At 35.2% G+C, this 20,446-nt stretch overlaps 1 protein-coding gene across 4 annotated transcripts in view; it reads right to left on the reverse strand.

The window, feature by feature from the left end:
• Nucleotides 1-1,091: 1,091 nt before the first annotated feature.
• Nucleotides 1,092-20,446, reverse strand: part of CNPY1 (canopy FGF signaling regulator 1) — a 76,769-nt gene continuing 57,414 nt past the window's right edge. For all 4 annotated transcript variants that reach the window (XM_072412592.1, XM_072412594.1, XM_072412591.1 and 1 more), the window contains 3 exons: nt 5,369-5,575; nt 4,696-4,792; nt 1,092-1,389 (listed from right to left, as the gene is read on the reverse strand). In XM_072412592.1, coding sequence (XP_072268693.1) covers nt 1,355-1,389; nt 4,696-4,792; nt 5,369-5,575 — 339 coding nt within the window. In that variant the 3' untranslated portion in view covers nt 1,092-1,354. The remainder of the gene's footprint in view (nt 1,390-4,695; nt 4,793-5,368; nt 5,576-20,446) is intronic.

A 20,446-nucleotide genomic window follows, 5' to 3' on the forward strand; every position in this document is an offset into this window, starting at 1 on the left:
TTAGGTTAGGTGACTTAAGTCTAAACTTGCGTCTGTGTGAGCACAAAGATCTTCTGTGTGCCCTAAAATGTTCTGAGTCAGCAATAATCTGAATTTAGGAAAAGAAATGCTTTGACCTGCTTGGTTGCTTATCTATTCTTCTCCACTATGACCACAGGAATCATGATTAGATTCAGCTTTCCTTCTTAATAGGTGCACAAGACACGGTCTCACGTAAAAATATATTAGTGGTTGAGTTAATTAAATGTGGTTGTTTTATGGCACGCTTAAATGCATTGCTAATTTGACTGCTGTAGTACAGATTTGCTACATTAAAAAAACATATTTGTATTATTATGATTTCCTGGCTGCTTGCTAAATCAGCCTTTAATACCATTTGTTCTAAATTTTTGTCTTGTCGGTATTCATTTTTGGCTTAATATACATTCACTCTAAAATAGTACACAATATAACACAGATGAACTGTATTGAATGTCTTTTGGTATGTTAATTGGAAAAAATGGCAAGTGGTGCCAAGAAAATTGTATGGCAAAGAAACACCATTTGTTCCACTTCCATTAAAAGAGTAATAGTAGACCGTACAAGTAATATTTAAGAACACATATAGAGATCACATAGGGATCATATAGATCTATAACGTGGTAATATCATTATAAGTGATCATCACTAAGATATTTTTTTTTTTACTGGAAACGACATTCTGTAATCAGGGTAATGTGATAAGGACATTGTCGGCAATTTGAGAGGTGAAAATGTGCATTAAGGTCAAACAAGGCTACTGCTACAGTAGAACAGAAATATGCCTACAGCGATATAATTAACCCCATAAATGGCAGGCCCTTCATGAATAAACGGAAAAAAGATATTGATAAAAAGTAAAGATGAGGAAAAAACGCACATTTTTAAAATCATACTATTTCCTTTTTCAATTTTGGCAATTCCTGAATTTAAAGCTTATATACAACCTATACCTTGAGATCAGCAAAGTCCAGGAACCACCTAAATGCATGAAAAACGGATATGTTTGGACTGTGAGCATTACAATTCAGCATATTTTTTGTTATAACTCATCACAAAAACTCATACTGTGCTTAATTTAAATATTAGTTTATTAGTAAGTGAAAAACCACCAAGTCCATATGTTTTTAAAAATAAGGGGATTTTTACTGGTATACAAAATATAATGACTATTATTATTACCACAGCTTATACTAGTCCATTTTTTTGCAGCAAACAATCTTTGGTACGATATGTAGAAAAATGACCAACAATTATTAGTGAGAGAAACCAACATACTATACAGTGATGGAAATGCTTTCATATGTGGAATTCTTTTAAAATGTTTTTCGGTCCTCTATAGTTCACTGTGTGGAATGTCTTTACAAAAACCTAAAAAAACAAGAAAAACAAATACTGCTCAAATGACAACAAATCATATGGCTTTAAGTAATCATAGATACATAAACAGCATTCAGTATGCTACTAGCCTATTTCAACAGTGTATTGAAGAAGATACCTTTTGATAAGGTAATATAGGATCAAAGGACATCATGTGAACTGCAATTTTTAGGTCAAGTACAATTGCCAATTGTGAAAGTTTTGTGCTTTATAATGAAGAACGATGACAGCAAAAGCAGTATTATAAATATTAAAATGAAATTTACTCTAAAAAATATGCCATCTAATTTATTTCCCTAGAGATCTAAGATCTTTCTATAAAGCACCATTAAAAAAGTTCTCTCCAGTCCAAAGCTTTATTTTAAAATATGACATGGCATATCTAATAGCCCTTAGTAGATTGCTTGCAACATATATTTGGATTAGACCTGTAGATCGAAGAGACTTGTGATGATCACTAAGAAATAGTACCTAATATTAGCCTCCACATGCTCTTCTTTCATTAGGCTGTGTGGCAGGTCCACTGATCAGGATGGATTATCATTTTTATCTGGTCTTTCATATTAAGCATTTATGTATCTTGTTCTGATCATTACATTGTACTTGCATTGTAAAACCACACCTTCCTTTAGAACAAATGCTCCTGTAGTGTTAACCTACAACTCACTCATCTATTTTACTATGGAGCATGAAGTATAAATAAAGCTTTGCTTTTCCGGTTATTATACTATACAGCTACCCACCCTGTTTTTAATTTGTTTTGAACCAGCAATTTATTTATGTTACTTTAAATACATTTTGCATCTATACTCAGTTTGAGAACTGATTTTCAAGATATCATCATGAACTTTAGTTTATCAAAACTTCAGGTTAAAGACTTCTTTTGAAAAGAGAAAACACTTGGGACCAGAAGTAGCAAACTACAAGGTTCTAAAAACATAAATGATCATTTAATTGAAGTGATCTTAGTGCAACGAAAACATGTTGACTACTTACATTTTCTGCACGTAAAGTGTACTAAATAGCAATAATAATTATTGTAATGTGTAGGGATTTTTACTAGTTTAAAGAAAAAGTAAAAGAAAGCTATGTGATGTGGGTCCTGTGTCTTCATTATGATTGAGAAGGTACTAAAACAAAAAATAACCTATTATAATTTTTTACTTCTTAATATCTCAAGCAAGCAATGGCAATCTGCTGCAGTGCAGACACTGTGAGAACACAAGCCTTCCTACACCCCTAAAGAGGTATGTAGGGACTTGTAGTTCAACAGCATCTAAAAGGCCAGAGGCTGTCCAGGGCTGGGATGCAAAGTGTACAATACAGCAATTGTAATACCCAGATGGCATGAGAATTCTATAGTGCTCCATCATTCATTTTCAAGACACAGGAATGAAAAGGACAAGTATTTCTGGTTTGTATTTGCAAAGACATTATCTGCTATGTCTTTTTAGAAGCATACCTTACCTTTGCTTGTCTATTCAATTTATCTTTATCTAATACCTAAATATTTTAAACATTTGGAGAGTAAATCACTAAATTTAATCACAACGATGCGTTATGATTTTCTAAAATGAGTAATAAAACTAATATTTAAAAAAAGCTTCAATAAACGTGGAAATCAATCGTGATTAGATTGGCAGTTGGCAAGAGTACACATATAGTTTCTTTACAGTTTAAATAGGACAAGTAAAATGACTAAAATAAAACAAAATGCAATTTGAGACTCTGGAAAATTGTTTCAGTTAAAATTAAATTCTTAAACCAAATGTATTTGCATCCACTTCGATCCATATACTATTGAGGATAGCGTGCAACAAGCTCATTTTTGTTTTGTGACTTTTATTTATGACTGATAACTTACAAACACCATTTATATATATTTTATTTTGGTAATGACTGCATTTGGAGTCATCGTCCTCTATCATGCATGAAGTACAAAAAGTATTTCTTAAATGGTGTAAAAAAATTTAAAACTCAAGTACAATGTTTTTATTGAATTAAAAAAGCAACTTGATAATACATTAATATTGTTTAAAATAATTACCTGTGGGGAGGCTGAACTGAAAACAAGAAATACGTTAAGAGTATAAAATCATTGCGTAAATCAAGCTCAGGCTTCTGGGCCTATAACATTCTGGCAAAAATAAATAATTCAATAGAAACTAAAGCTTTGTGGTTCTCAGTAGATTCTAAGACATTTTAAACACAACTAAAAATTACACAAATATTGAATAAACTGTGATATCTTACTTGGAGAAAAAGATGAAAAGTGGTAAACATTTATTAACACATATCTTTTTTTTTAAACAACTTCTGAGTATGCTTTGTGTATCTCTGATGTTCTATTCAAAAGCAAGTATTTGAAAATCTGCGAGTTTACCTGCATGGTTCCATAGATACAATACTGTATAGAAAAATGTCAAAACTCCTATCAACTTCATTTACAACTTTGGCTGCATGAGAGGAGATCTATAAGCACATACTGTTAGAATTAAATATTTATTTAAAACCTCAGGGTTTTTTCTTTTACATACCAAGATCTCAAGCCTTCATTTTAAGATGTCATTGGTTCTAAAATCAATATTTTATCTTGGATACATAATGCATTTCCCCCCTAAAACAGGCTGGCTCTATGTGGTGAAGCAAACTACACTGCCTGACTGCTGAACAATATAAAAGTGTGCTTGTTATTCATTACAAAAAAAACCAAATCGACTGGAATGCAATGTGTTCTGTTATTTTTCAGGCCATTAATATTTTAAGCCATGCCACTTATTTAAAATGTGAATCACCCTGGGTGAAAGGACGAAGGGCTGTTATGGCTGCCACGTTAAAGGAACCGAAAACATTTTTTTTTGCTTTTTTTTTTTTAAGCTAAAAATAATTTCCATTTCTATTGACAGTAACCAGAAAATTTTGAAAGATGTACCAGAATGCCTATGGAACAAATGGTAATTTGACTTTTACAACTATACCAGCATTAAAAAATAAAACCGCGAACGTACGAGGCCTACATTGAGTGGCTTCATATTAGGTGAAAAAGCAATTTTGACAAAGAATTGTGATGCTACTTCAAACAAAAAAAATTTGCACACATGCTATAATGATAAAGAACATGCTATAGCATCTAAATGTTACAACAGTAAACAAGTAATAGAATTTTAAGTATTTCTGTGAAGGGGAGGGATTTCATTCTGATGCGACACATAAATGGCCCAACCTCTACAACTAAGAGCTAGAACTGGCATAGTATTGAAAAATAAGCTTCAGTATTGTGGAGATCATAAACAGTACCTGCTTTCTCAGTGCACAGCTTGTAAGCGAAATTGGGAGCCTCCTGGGTAAGAAGTGAAAGTATTTCTTCATCATTCTCCTCTACCACACGTTCACACTGCAAGAAATGAGATAACTAGTGTAGTCAACACAAAATACCACTCGCTATTACGATACATTATTCCGATATTGGCGCATTTTAAAACCAACATTTAGTTTTTTTTTATCCAGGAAAACCAAGATGATAAATTATTATGCATGACTGTAAAGACATTAAATATTGGAATTAGACATAAAAATGTGAAAAAAAGCAATTACAATTTTTTGACTGAGCAATACCGACAAAATCGAGTATTGCTTTTTAGCATCTAAATTAAACAATTAGGCAACACTTGTAGAAGAAAAAAATAAAAAATTAAATATACAATTGTATTTGCTTGCTGTATTGCAAAAATATTTACTATATATAATTATATATTTACTATATATATAAAATACTTGTATTATTTAAAATATTATTTAAAATATTTTTATGTTTTAAAAAAAGAAACAAAATGATATATTAAAAAAGGTTGTGTAAAAAGGCTATACTGGTATAAGGTACTTTTAAATTTTAAAATACATATTAGAATTTTGTAAAGATATATAAATATTTATAAAAAACAATTAAAAAGCAACAGACTGAACAACTTACGGCATACTTTAAAGGACTGCCATCTCCAGGATTGAATTGAAAACTGTTAAAGTCTAGCGAAGGAAATCCTTCGTTCTCTCTTGGTGCAAACCTTTTGAATGACTTTTCCTTAGTTTCAGGGTCAATATATAGGCTATAGTCATCCATTTTTTCGCATATGCTTTCCAAAACTTCTGTTAGATATACTTCAGATTTCACTAAGGCAACCTAAAGAAAGAAAAACTAAATCAGAACTGCAGAAAATCAAAGCATGCTTAGAAACATATGAAGAAAGAATATAAACCTAAAAAACATATAAACGTCAAATTGCAATAATTGTCAAAATTTTACTTAGAAGATATAAATAGTTACATAGTTTCCATACTTCTTCTATGAGTAAGAGTTGTAGAAAGCCCTTTGCTTAGAATAGTTGTTGTACGCCATCTCCAATGCAGCTGTTTTAATGCTTCCCAGGGGCTTTGTGCAGAAAATAATAGCTTACAAAATGTAACTTCTCCCAGGTTCTACTGTTTCAGCTTTATTTCATAACAGCTGGTCCATGTCTTTGTCTCATTCGCTTTCCTCCTGAATTAAGCAAGAATTCAAGAAGCTTTTACACACTACCTACATACTTAGTGAGTGCCTCAACAGCAAATACTCAAAGGGTCAAAGAGCACCCAGTATTCTTGGTAACCGGCACAAAAAGCTCACTCCCCAGTCTAGACAGGTCAAGGTGCAAGATGGTCCTATCTCTGTTGCTTCTTCCGGATTGGGGGTGTGAAGTGAAGCCAAGTGCACAGTAAACAATACTGATGCATCTTTGGGCCTTTCGGAGGCTTTCTCTCCACCCTCTGCTGATCAAAGTAGGAAGTTTTCATGACAACCACAGTCAAAGGGGTCGAATCACAAATGAACTAGATTTCTGCAATGTTGATATATCCAGTCTCTATTGTCTCCTTTCAGACACAGTATGAACCCTTCCGGTCTCAATGACTACATTATAGAGGCACTTTCACATGTGTGCTTCATTTACACAAAGGGTTTCCTTGCTTCACCACCATCTGGACACAAATCAAATAAATACAGGCTGGAGAATTAAAATTTGGGGCTAGCTTTTATTGTTTCATTCATGCTCCATTTAAAATTCAGCCTTCTGGATGTGACATTTGTTTCTGAGCTAAGTAAAAAAAAAAAAAAAAAAGAGACAAAGAAAAACTATATTGGTTCTAAGGCACGTTGCATTGAAATTAAATTCACATTTTATTAAAAATAAAATAGAAAAGAAATAAAACTATACTCATTATAAATTGCAATAATATTTATTTAAAAAAGGATATTACTAGTTTTTGCAAAAAGAAATAATAACAATAATGAAAAAAAATATTCACTAGTTTTTACAAGCTGTAATATATTGTATATATATATATTGTGGTGTTAGAAGACACCTATGAAACTTTCAGTAATTTTGGAAAATGCAAAACTGCAAGGATGACACAATCTAGATTTTTTGTGTTTTTTCTTGGTAGATTTAGTGATGCCCGTTTGAAGATTTCATGAAAATGGTAAATAAAAAGGCTTGTGCATGACCCAGCCACGCATGTAACATACAGCAATACAAGAGTTCATTGAAAGCAGAAATTAGCTGGGGCAAGTTTGATGTGTGCCACAATCATTTTAAAGTCATGCTATTAATCCACACAATTATACATAGCTGAAAAAAGGCATTTTTAACACCTACATGTAATGCTCAGACAGCTGACGAAACTAAAATCTATTGAAAAGCATATGCAGACGGGGGCCTGTCTGAGCTCCGCTGGCACCCATTGCAGAGGCTAAAACTGGCACCACCCACAGCTGCATCAGTCATTTGAGAATGCGGCATTGTTACTGTGAGTGACAGCAACAGCACACAAACCTTCAGCTTCCAAACTCATATCACAATATACAAATTAAAGAACATTGCCCACTGCAAGTTAGGTCACACTGCCCAGGGCCGACCACACAGACAGCATAACTTAGGTGAGTTCTATCATAACTTTGATGTTCATTTGTGCCATATGGTATTTCTAAACCGAAGATGAACAGACCCTGAGACCTCCCCTACCAAATTCCACCCCTTCTGTTTAATGCCTGTTGGGTGATTTCGTCTACGAGGCCGTAAAGTGAAGCACTGAGCTTTATAACTAGAGATACAAAAATTAAAAACGAAACTTTTAAACCCATGAGATCTTTTTTATTTTTTACATAAAAGTCAATCACTTACAGTACACTGATATGACTGATTGCACTAATTTAAAGGCAAACCTTAAGGTATCCACATTGTTTGACAGCTTTACAGAGACCTTTATAATTATGAGCAGTCTCCAACACATTTTATGATCCAGTCATAAATGAAGATGTGATGTGTTGTTCTGCAATCATCAGATTTGATGACTGTATCCTACACAATTAATGTTGTACTAAACAATGTGTATATGGCATGTGGGTATTCATTTGTATGTGGACCCCAACAATGGATTTTTTCTTATGTGCTTCCTTTGGGTCTGTGAATTTTGTCGTCTTGAAAATTAGAAAAACACTCTAACCCTGTTGATCCAACCACAAACCCATTGAGCTCCTAATTTCCTGTAGTTAGCTGACAACTGCTGCACTGAAATCACAGGCATTGTTATCAGCCATGCCAAGTTCACCTTTGTTGACTGTAGAACACCTTTTTTCTAATAATATGGAAATGAGGAGAGAAGAAGTAATCCAAATCTAAAGAGCATCCTCGGGTGACAACACTGCTTCTTTAGAAAAAGAGATGTGTTACTAGTGGAGTCACCAAGTTAAAAAAAAGAGGAAAACAAAAAAAAAAACATAATGAAGTCGCCACTAGGTTGGTAAGCTACAATGGTTACTGAAAAGTGCTGGGCTAAAATGGGCTAGGAAGAACACTGAACATTAACATTTTGTATTAGGTTAAAAACCAACTTAAAGAATATAAATGAGGTGTCCCAACTGCAAAAAACATTTATAGAATACCATTGCCATTGCCAAAATGAACTCCAGGTAAACATCTAACAACACAGTTTAAATACATGTGAAATTCGTTCTTTAGACCTCCAGCATAGTCTAGGACAGTATGTCTCAAACTTTTAACATGGGGAAAGCCTGAAAATACCTCTTGGTCTTCAGGGAACCCCTACTATAATGACTTTATCGGCAGCTCACAGTACATTAGTGTGGTGATCACTAGAAAGAATGCCACCTTTACAGACAGAAAGATCATTAGTGTCTGTTAAACTGACCTGAGAGGTACAAATTGCTCATTCCTCAAGAAACCCCCTAACAATCTTTAGAGGGACCCTGGTTAAGAAAGACTGGTCCAGGACCTCCACTGCAGTTATGCATTCAATTTTAGTCCAAGATACACACACAGATTTATTGATCACATAAAAAAACACTGATACGTCATCACTGTGCTCTTCCCTTCTAAAAGCATGTTTAAAATGTAAGTCTGGCACAGACGTGCCCTGCAATGGTTGCCCTCAATACTTCCCCCTCTGCTTCAATATTAGTTTTATTGTACAGGACCTGATACAAAGACACCTTGGGGTACCTAAACTACCTGCATTTAAAATTACACGTCCTGGAATTTTAATGAATAAGCATTTGCATTATGTGGTGCTTTGAGTATCTGCTAAAAACTTACATAATGTTTTATATTTGACTAGCTAATTACCCGGCGTTGCCTGGGTATTTCTTTATTGCAATCTTATATTATACTATTATATTATACTATAAGGTCTCATGGTTGAAATGTGTCGATGCGTTTCCGAGTGATCACATACACACATCTATATATATAACACTTACATACATCCAAATATAGCTCTGACATATAGCACAGCGTTCTACAAAGATGACTGGTGCACTCACATGAGTCTCAGTCATATGAATGGCAAGTTTGGTTGGATGTCTCCATGCCTTTTCGAGAGATGATGGAACATACAAACATACAGACATACATACATACATCCAATTTTATATATAAAGATTGGTGTAAAATTTTAATAACAATACACACAGGTCCTCTCACTGACCTCTGATTCTACAGAACTATCAGTAATATTTTGCAGTTACCTCTCCCATCCACTTTCCTAGAATAAAGGTAGGGAGCATAAATAGAGATTATTGTGTATGTTAGATAATGATTAAGTCACAGAAAGCAAGGATGGGTCAAGTCTTTACTTGTGAATGGGTGTTCTTTATATAATATTGTTAAAAAGCTGGTTATCTTATGACAACTCTAATAATACAGCCTTTGCGGTAACACAATGCTTCTAGAAAATGTCATAGTAACCTTTTGATGAATTTACCAATTCTTTGACATGACATTTGTGATAAGTTATCTATGTTATACTGCTCATCATGTATAACAGACCCACCATATGGAAACTATGGCAAAGATTACACTGAATTGGGCTATGATAACTTCTGTGTGTCATGGTGGCTGAGTGGCTCACATCCTTGCCTTGCATAGTTAGGTTCCTGGATTCAAGGATCCCAAAATCATACTGGTAGGTTAATTGGCTGCCCCCACCCAAAACTTACCTTAGACCAGTAGGTAAAGTAGAATGTAAGCCCCACTGATGAACCACTGACATGACTATGAGAGGGTCCATATTCTGAAATTCCTCAGCTATATAAATAATAATTATATATGTCATATTTCCTTTAATACATTTTCTTCAGAAAAAAATTACTTTGACTGCTCAATAAAAAAATATTTGATATAAATATGTAATATTAATGGTTTTAGACATGTTGTGAAGCACTAGGCTCCTTATCCAAAGTTTACCAGGCTAAGTTTGTTTTGCTGGAAAAAGAGCTATTTACAAAGCGCTATAGCTTAAGCTCACATTAAACACATGACAGCTGAGTCAGATGAATGACGTATCACCCCTCATATCCTGTTCTTTGGGCCTGATTTATTAAAGCTCTCCAGCCCTGGAGAGGATACACTTTTAACAGTAAAGCTGGGAGATCCAGCAAACCTGGAAAAGATTTCCTCAGTCATTGCTATTTGTAAGCAAATGTTTTCAATCCTGGACCAGGTCCATTCCAGGTTTGCTGGATCACCCAGCTTCACTGTGAAAAGTGTATTCTCTCCAGTCCTGGAGAGCTTTATTAAATCAGGCCCTTTATATCTAAAATGGAGTTCTCATTTAGACAGATAGTAAAAGAGAAGTAGTTTATATGCTCTCTCATTCAAAAAACAAAATTTGAGTAGATTATTTTTTGAGGGTGTATGTAAGCATGTCATTAATCATGATCCAATTGAGTCTGGGGGTAAGGGCATTTAGGGACAAACTGGGGGTTCGCCAAGACTGAGCAATGATCAGCTGTACCACCAGGAGGATATAGCAAATTAAACATGGAGAGTTTTGGGGGATAGAACTTTCTGGGTAGGTAAATAGTATGGATTCAGGAGTCTTAGGAATGTGAAAGATGGGTTTACTGGGGATGAATTCAAATACTTAATTCCAGAAGGTCTCAACCACCAGGCATGGCCACCAGATATGAGCCATGGAGCCATTTTGTGAGCATCCATGAAAACAAAGGGGAGATACTTGGCGGTAAATTTGGATACTCTTTCAGGAACCAAATACCGACTAAGGAAGGATTTGTAGTTTGCTTTGATTAGAGAAGTATTTATAGATATTTTAGAAAGATCAGTGGCCATGTTTTGCCATTCCTCCAAGTCATGTTAGATATTCAGATCCCGCTACCAGAGTTTCATAAAAGGAAGTTTATCTTTCAGAGAGGTTAGTGTGGCAGGGACTTTTACATTTCTTTTTACCATGAAGTTCTTTAAGCTTTTTTTCTTTTTTAAATGTTACTTTAAAATTATACCCCTGATATGATAGAAAAGTGCAGGTAAAAATTACATTCTGTTCACTTACATTAGCATTTTATGCAGCACATGTAAATGTCATTTAGATTATTGTGCATAATATTTTAGTGCATATATGTATATATATATATATATATATATATATATATACACACACAGGGTCTGAATAATAAAGCTCGCCAAGCCTGGAGAAGACTATCATGGTAAAACATGGGTGATCCAGCAAACCTGGAATGGATTTAGTCAAAGATTGAAAACATTTGCCAAATATTATGGAATAATTTCATGAATCTATCTTGAAGAGCTTTAATAAATATGGGCCAATGTATTTTTGTAACACTTCTTTTTTCTCAAGGAGAGTTTGGATCTGGTCAGTTGAACTACCAGGAAGTGCTATAATGCCATCACAATGTGCACAATATACACATTGAGGAAGCTTTGTTTTTGCATTCTATTCTACACAGTGCTTCTATGCAGCAATCTGTGGAGAGATCAGAAGCCTCGGGGCCCCTTAGTGCTGGACCTAAGCTCTCACAGCCAACATTTGATTTTTCCAACATTAAACAGACACCTGATGGAACCTGGAAAAGCCAAAGAATCCTAAAACAGCACTGGGACAAGCAGTCAAATTTTGGCACGAGGCCTCAAGTGAATAATGCTGGATATGAACTGTAGTATTGCAAGAATAGGTGCAGTTATTGCAATACAACCCAAAACAGTTATGCACTACTGTACATTATGGTACACTGAATGGCTAAAATAATGTATAATAATGTAAAAAGTTTACAGGGGGAAAAGAGAAGGTGTAAAAGAGATAATTACGAAAGCTCAGCTGCAGATTACAGCTAACTGCAGAAAATAGCTCACAAAAAATATTCAGTGGAACTCCGCTGTCACTTTGACAGCTGGTTTGCTGTGCTCTGGTATGTGGTAAGTGCAGCACATCTGTCATACTGACAGCAGAGTTCTGCTGGCTACATTGGAAGGACCTCTTTCCCCTGATGTAATTAATATCATTATTAACTTGCACTTTTTATAGTGTTGACAGCACTTTACAAAGTCCAAAATCCTGTCACTAACTGCTTCCTAAAGGTGCTGTCAATATATTTTTACAATCATATAATACATATACAAATCAAGTCGTATTTCACACATGTAAGGCCAATTTTGAGGGGAAGCCAACTGCCTTAACTGCATGTTTTTGGGATGTGGGAGAAAACCTGTCTGACATTCAGGACTGAGTTGTCAGTTTGATAGGTCAGTCCTGTACAGAGTAGAAGAAGACCAGGTAATGTGGACGTAGGAGAGGCTACAGTTTGAGCTCCATTTCCATCCTCAAGGCAAAGGCTTTTCCTGCCTCACATACAGGTAGATATATTTACTGGTCCACATAAAAGGCCAACATAAAAAACAATACAGAAGCTTAATGTTTTGTATGTTGTATACATTTTTGGGAGCGTAGTTTAACATAAACTTGTATATAAATATATATATATATATATATGAAATTGGTAGTGTGTTATTTTAACTAGACCCCCAAAAAAATAAAAATCGTTGAGTAAATAATCTTTGGCAGGCAAGTTAAAATTAGCATGAAGCATTTAAAACTTAGAGATTCCTAAATGTCTATTCCCTAACTGAGTGGTATTAGGACACACGGCTTTGGCTGCTATTAATTTTTAAGTGCAGTTTTGTAAAGGGAAATATCATGCACTTTCAGATCAGCTTGCCAGATTGAAAGGTTTCTATTAAGCGTATTTGCAGATTAATACCTTCTGTTGAGCATATTGAGCTTGGCTATATGAAAAGTTTTAATAAAGTTTGCTAAATTGGGAGGGATGAACTGTACTCTATTCACATGGCCTGTCCTGACACACCATTGTGGGAGCTGGATGTAATCTGGCCTCAGGAAAACATGCAGTAAGTACTGGCCAGGATTTAAACTTATGGACTCTGCAGATGCAAGAGTACTAGGCACTAAGCTATCAAAACTGGCAGACACCCTTGCATTAAACTAAATGCACAAGGTGCTTGCTTTGTCTATTGACATTGGACATTATTTTGCCCCATGTAACAAACTTCTTAAAAAATACCAAAAAAATTACTTTCCAGACGTTAGATCAGGATGCCTGCAGCATGTCTGTAAGCACCCACTCTTTTCTACTGTCATTCATAATGATCACTAATAATCACTATGGGCAACAAAGATTGAGCGTCTGTACAGAGCTATATGCAAACAATATCTTACCTACAAATCTTTTTTTTTTTTTAAAACAGCAAATCAGAATGTCCCCCTATTTAAATACCATTCACAATTTAAAGGATAAAGAGAAAGCCTACTAACTTCTGGGATCAAATACAATGAATTCTTTCTAGAAATCCAAATGCCATTAAATAAGTATTTGTTACCAGCATAGAATCACCTAAAGGGACAAATAAACACTTCCACAATCCTGTTGGTTTTAGCGAATGTTCTGCATTTCAAACCATGGTAACCTTTGATCTGTCAGAGCACCACTGGGGATACAAGTGACCACTGACCAGGGCATTTCCTACTGTGAATGGAACTGAATTCCATTTATGTTTGCTTTGCTCCCTCGTGTGAAATAATTATGTGTGTGTATATATATCTTTGGAAAAAAACATAAGGCATATCCTTATATGAATAAAAAACTGTACATAAAATGTCCTGACAACAAATGCATTCTAAAAAATACAAAACACACACAGAAAAAAGTAAATTAAATATTTAAATATAAGAGTTCTAAAATGCATTTTATAAAATCAGAAATGATATAACTGTGTATTATACTAAAGGACACAATAATACCAAAATTAAATTCTAACCTATTTTTAGAACAAAAATTACCTTCCATTTCTAATCTTAAAAATGCATAGAAATGCATCACCTTGAGATACCTTTATGGTAAAACGTTTAAGGATTACATACAAAAAAATTTAATTGTGCTGGCTCAAATATCTAATTAATGTAAAGCACTCTTTAAAATGATGGAGAACAGTGGATATTTTGAAAAAAAACTAATAAGTTCTTTTTAAAGCATTTAGGAGTATGAGATTTTGAATAGTGCTTGTCAATGAACAATTTCCTATTGTAATTATACCGGAGACAAGGCTTTCCACCCAGAACAGACTTTGAGAGATACCAAGCTCATTAGAATATCAATGTGGAAGGGGCCATCATTGTGGCAGCAGAAATTCCTTTTGACCAAAGTCAAAACCATTATCTCTATTTAGAGGATAAGGACATTTATTGCAGATACATTTCACAGTTTCTTTGTATATATTGGCTGCTTCACTTAATTGCTGTGTTTCTAACCAACTACAAAGAGATAGGGATATATATGCAGTTATATACTCTGCAACGATTTAACACATTTTATTGCAAACCTCTACCTGCATTTGCTCTGTAGACACTTACATAAGCTTTGCTAGTACTCATGGGGCTCCATTGAAAAAGAAGGGAATCTGACATTTCCTCAAATTCCCTGGTGGAACTCAATTACTGACATTGCAAATACATGGATCTGAAAGATTCCCACTAAACAATGTTTGAAGGAATGTCTGATTCCGTTTTATAAATAGAGCCAATAAAATATTTTTTAAAATATGTATACATTGAGAGGCCTCTGTCTTAAACAGGTAATTCCAGTGTTGTAAACCATGTCATAACCCCCTGAACCCAGAATCTCTTCAAAAACAATGCTCCATAAACTATTGCTGGAAAGCTTAAAAAGGGTGCTTGAGTAAGCCATATGCATTAGTCTGTAGTTTGATTTTATACCTAAAATATTAGAAGGGGTTTATAATTCTGAGAAACTAAGTATACTATTGCCAGTGCTGCAAGAAATTTGTTTTTTTAAAGGTTTTACATTTTCTCTATATTTATGCTTTATTTAATTTCATGTCCTTTCTTGGCAGCAGGTAAGTACTGGTGAGCTCTGTGTGAGAGCAGCACTCTATCAGCGATCAGACACATGTACACCAGAGGTCCCAAACCCCCGGTCCTCGGGTCACTAGTGGGCCGTCTGACAGGTGTGCCAAGACTCTGGCCAATGCACCCACTGGCAGGGTCAAGGAAAGGACCCTGCTTGGGGGGGGCGCACCGTCAAGAGCCATGAACCACATCTCCCGGAGACACTGCAGGCTCAGGACGGTGTGGGAGGGTTGCTTCTCTGTACACAACCTTTCCACTCAGGAGAGTGGGAGAGTTTTGGCATCATGACGTCACTCTGGGGGGAACTTTGTTCCCCTTTGAGTGACACACCGCTCCCCGTGCATGCAGAGTCCATACATTTAGTGGTCTATGACCTGCAAAAGGTTGGGGATCACTGATCCACATACCGTAATCTCAACTATTGTGCTTTAACACTCCCTGCTCACAATTGTTGATTAAGAAGCATTAGTGACTTCTTGTTAGACTGGGGATATCCTCTGGCTCCCACACAGAATGCAGGGGAGATTACCTGCTACTAGGAAGGTGAATCTGAAATCAGATATCAGAGTTTTATTACACAATAGGAGGGGTGATGCCCCTTTTGCAAAAAAACATACTTACCTGTCTGATTGCTGTCCCCTTCTGTCAAAAATTGCAGAGCTGCTTATGCACAACTCAGAGTTCACACATTACATCCAATCAAGACAAGAGCAAGGGTCTCTAATGCAAAGAAGATATGCAATTTGCATTTCAAGGAGGTTTCCTAAAATTTTGATTTTCCCAACACAAATGTTCACTTTGAGCAGAATGGGAAAGTGTACATTTTATTATATACATGTTCTTTTGCAAATGTTCCAACTGCAATACCATCCTTGTTTGAACCACCTCATACCATATTTAGGGTATAACATTGTACACAACAGGCTTTGAATGGAGGTCCCCGGCTTTTTATTGTACTCAACAATGGGAATAGTAACCAACTGGAAGCATCATTCTAGATGAGCTGATCAGCTTTTTTTCCCCTGGTTTTGTTGCCAAGGTTATCTGTTCCAATTATTGGCCAGTGTATTCCCACTAAGGTTTTTGTGTAAAGGTGTCACAATATTCTATCCATAGTAAGCCATCAGATGTTTATCTTGCTGTGCTTGTGGCCAATTTAATAGGGTATGGAACAAACTACCCAAAGTTAGCAGATCCTAAAGGATCACTGTCATCCAGGAATAGGCAAAAAAAGGTATGTATTATGTGCTAGTATACAGTTACCATTCTTAGCTATTGAATTACAAAATGAATCTCCCAAACCTGAACAGAATTAAAAATACTTGGCATTTATTTACCTTTGCTGTGCAGTCTATTGTTATATGTATGCTGTCACTGGAGACAAAATACAGCATTAACCTCATATTATATCAATATTACGTGTTTACCAATTAATTTACAATTATGTATTTATAAAGCACTAGCAATACACACTGATTAATACTCCATAGTCCATAATACTCCAAGGACTAACTGTCCCACAATCTAATAGCCCTACCATGAAGGGTTTCTTTTTTTTTTTTTTGAGGGTCAAAGCTAATTGATCCACCAGTATGTTTTTGGGCTGTAGGAGGAAACCAACATGAGAAATTCCATGGACTCTATTTATAAAATGGGGAATCTTACATTTCCCCAAACATTCCCTTGCGGGAATCAAATACTGCCATTGAAATACATGGACCTGGAAGATTCCTGGAATGTTTGAGGGAATGTCTGATTCCCCATTTTATAAATACAGTCATGTGTAGCTAAGGACCTGGCCAAGATCTGAACCAATGTGTATCATATTATGTCATATAAAGCGGAACTTTCTGGCATATATTAAAAACAACAATTATTCCATTTATGAAGTCATTAAAAATGCACTTAAATTCAGCTGTTGAGTGCATACATTTAAGTAGAAGCAGCCCTTTCTAATCTCATGAAAAGCACCATTCAGACTCAGGTGGATAAGATACAAATGTGCTGACACAAGGTGCCTGATTTATTAAAAGTTCTCCAAAGCTGGAGAGAATACACTTTTTCAGTGAAGTTGGGTGATCTAAGAAGCCTTGAATACATTTGGTTCTGGATTGAAAACATTTGCTAGCAAATGACTTTAAAGAAATCCATTCCAAGTTTGCTGGATCACCCAGCTTTACTGATGAAAGTGTATTCTCTCCAGCTGTGGAAAGCTTTAATAAATCAGGCCCAAGGTGAGAGACAAGCAATACAAATAGGCTAGTGCTGTCATTTACTGCCTAATTACAAGTTAGGGGGCAAAGTGTTGACCTAGCATTATTCTTTAACTGCAGGACAGTAAAATTAGGTTACCAGAATGGTTCTACTAACGGAATGTGTGTAAAGCCAGAACATTGAAACATACTATAAAACTTAAATACTACTCTCATACAAACATTGCATTGTTTGGAAATGCTGCCTGCTTGCTCAAGGTACCCAATGAATTTCCTGAAGTAGTTCTGCAATGGAAGTGTACATATTTCTCCCAGTACACATGCACTTTTGACCAAGATTTATGCTACTATGTGGACATTATGCTACTGTGTACAACCCCTAGAGGACTGATGGGCTGCATTCTCTTTAACATCAGAATGGTATTGATGTATGGGCTAGCAGTTACATATCACTGAATCAGTTCTATCCAGCGACTGGAATGGAGATAACAAGAAGCAGAGGTCCTGAATTTAACAGATAAAATAACAAAGCAGTATTCTAATATTCCAGGCATTGATTTAAAGGCCACATTGTTATTCTAGACATATGTAACAACATTATAAACTCATTTATTGGGTAAATACAAAGCTATAAAAATATTTATTGTGCACCTTAAAAGCTGTCTAAAATTTAACTCCTTCACATGTATTTAGGCATTCTGATAGATTTTCCAAACTTTGCAATAAAATTGTGACCTAGGTAGTTAAACACCACACCGATATATGTCATTAAAGGTGAATATTTTGTGCACATACTACTTAGAGTTCCTATGTTACAACTGTTCAGTTCCTAAGCCATGAAAGTCATACAATTGCAGGAAAGTCCTATATATTGTGTGACAATACTACTTGCTGTCACCTTAACACTAGTTATTTGCTGATTGCTACATTTTCACATTAAAACATTTCAGGCCTGCTGTCCACCAGCAGAATGGGGACATGCACTACTTGCAGTACACGTTTCACACTTTGGGAATGGCTTTTCTGAGCCAGCTAGCAATGTCTTGTCAGCCCTGTCATGCATAAGCATGCTACAAAGCTGACAAGTGGGAAAAATATGTTACATTTGCAATATTTGAAATATGCTTTTATTTTGATATCAAGTTATCATCAAAAAAATAATGCAGTCAATGAGCTGCTAGGAAAAGTAGAAATTAACCACCCATCATGGTTCCATAAAGATGTTTACTACCCAATTAAACATAGTTAAGAGTCAATATTTAGGAACTGCAATTCAAACTTAAATGCTGTAGGCTAGAACAGGAGGAAGATGAAAACACAGTAACACTAAAGGGATGATGAATCCCATAATTAGCTATTATGTTAATTGAATCCACAGCGATTTTGTTGGGTGAGATTTCTTCATATAATATGCAAATGGCTTCTAAAGGTTTCATTTATTAGACAATATAATTAGAAATCATCTAAGGCTGAGAATTTTAATGAGGCAGAATAAAAGGTTTGATGTGAGTAATAGAGAACGTGAAGAACATCTGGGTTCAATCAATAAGCCGCGCTTTATATAGGCGTGGTGGACTTGATACACATATAGATATGGAAATGCAGGTGTCTCTAAACTGGAGTACAAACGTGCAGCTCAAAAGCCTTGAAAAATGCTCTTCAATCTCCTCGTTCAAGTCATTTATCGATTCATTTAAAGGAAGACAGTTTTTTTTGTTTTTTTTTAACAGGCTGGAAGTTGAGTGGATAAAGTACGCTTGGCTTTCAACAACTTCAAGCTCCCATGAGCAGCTAGTTTGATCACTGCATTGCAAAATTACTAAATTAATTAAAAACCTGCGCCGGAGATCATTAAGAATGTGGATATTAGAGAAATACATTGCCATACAATGTGCAAACACCATTACTGCTGTAACCCTTTTCATGTCGGATAAGGGCTGTCATGCCATGCAGTGTGCAGAGCCCCAAGGCGGACAAAGGGTTAACAAAGAAGCTTCTAAACCAGCGGTGCACGGCCCTCTGTATGCTGAAGATCCCACTGGCTGGGAACTGATTAAGAAAATGTTCAATTAAAAGGGGTAATATGTTTATGTCTGCCAGATAAATGCTTGCATCATCTCTTATTTTGTAATCGACTCACCCGTGCTCTAAGTAACAGTCTTAACATTTTAATTTTAAAGTCATATCCAATTAGAGAATTACAGGCATACAACCTCTCCAGAATATCGCAGATGAAATTCAGCAGGAACATTTGATTACGTGAAAGGAAAAAAAAATGAAAGTGAACTTATAATTTAGTTATCATGAGAAGCACTTTGCTTATTTAATCAACGGGATTAAAAGATGCTGAAGAACCAAAACAAATTGTTTCTAATGTATTCACATTTCCATGTTAAGTTACTTTATTAGCAGAACACTACTAGATAAAGAAGAAAAGAAATCAAGCTAAAAAATAAATGATCAGGTTGGCAGAGTTGTGAAGCGGTTAGCATTTTGGCTTCCGAGTGCTCTAGTCCACATCTTAGCAAGGACAATTTTTTCTTGTATGTTTTTCATGTTTCCACCTGTTTCTCAGGGTTTTCTTCCCACGTCAAAAAAAGATCAGTAACTGTCATTGCATAAAAATTAAATCGGTATCCAATAAATATTGGGAACTGAGACTTTTGTGAATGGTATCTATTTTATCCAAACCTCAAAATATGTTAGGAGTAGTAAAAATATTTTTAAATATATAATATACTATTTAGAGCTATTTATGACAAAAATAGGCAAAACAATGTGAAAGGATAGCAGCAATATATATCCACCAGATTTTAATATGGATCAAAGAAGCATTTCAACTTATAAAGGAACACCTAAAGATGTAAATCTTTATAAAATACAGGGCATAACAGTGACATATTTCCTTTTTTTGTTTATTCAGTGCATTGGTGTCTTGCAAAATGACTTTTTTAGCTTGGAGAGCAAGACAACAATTTTTTAAGCCATAAAAAATCAAAAAGTTAAAATAATCAAAAAAGATCAAAAAAGTA

Source organism: Pyxicephalus adspersus, chromosome 5 (genome assembly GCF_032062135.1).
Source record: "Pyxicephalus adspersus chromosome 5, UCB_Pads_2.0, whole genome shotgun sequence".
Taxonomy (NCBI): Eukaryota; Metazoa; Chordata; class Amphibia; order Anura; family Pyxicephalidae; genus Pyxicephalus; species Pyxicephalus adspersus.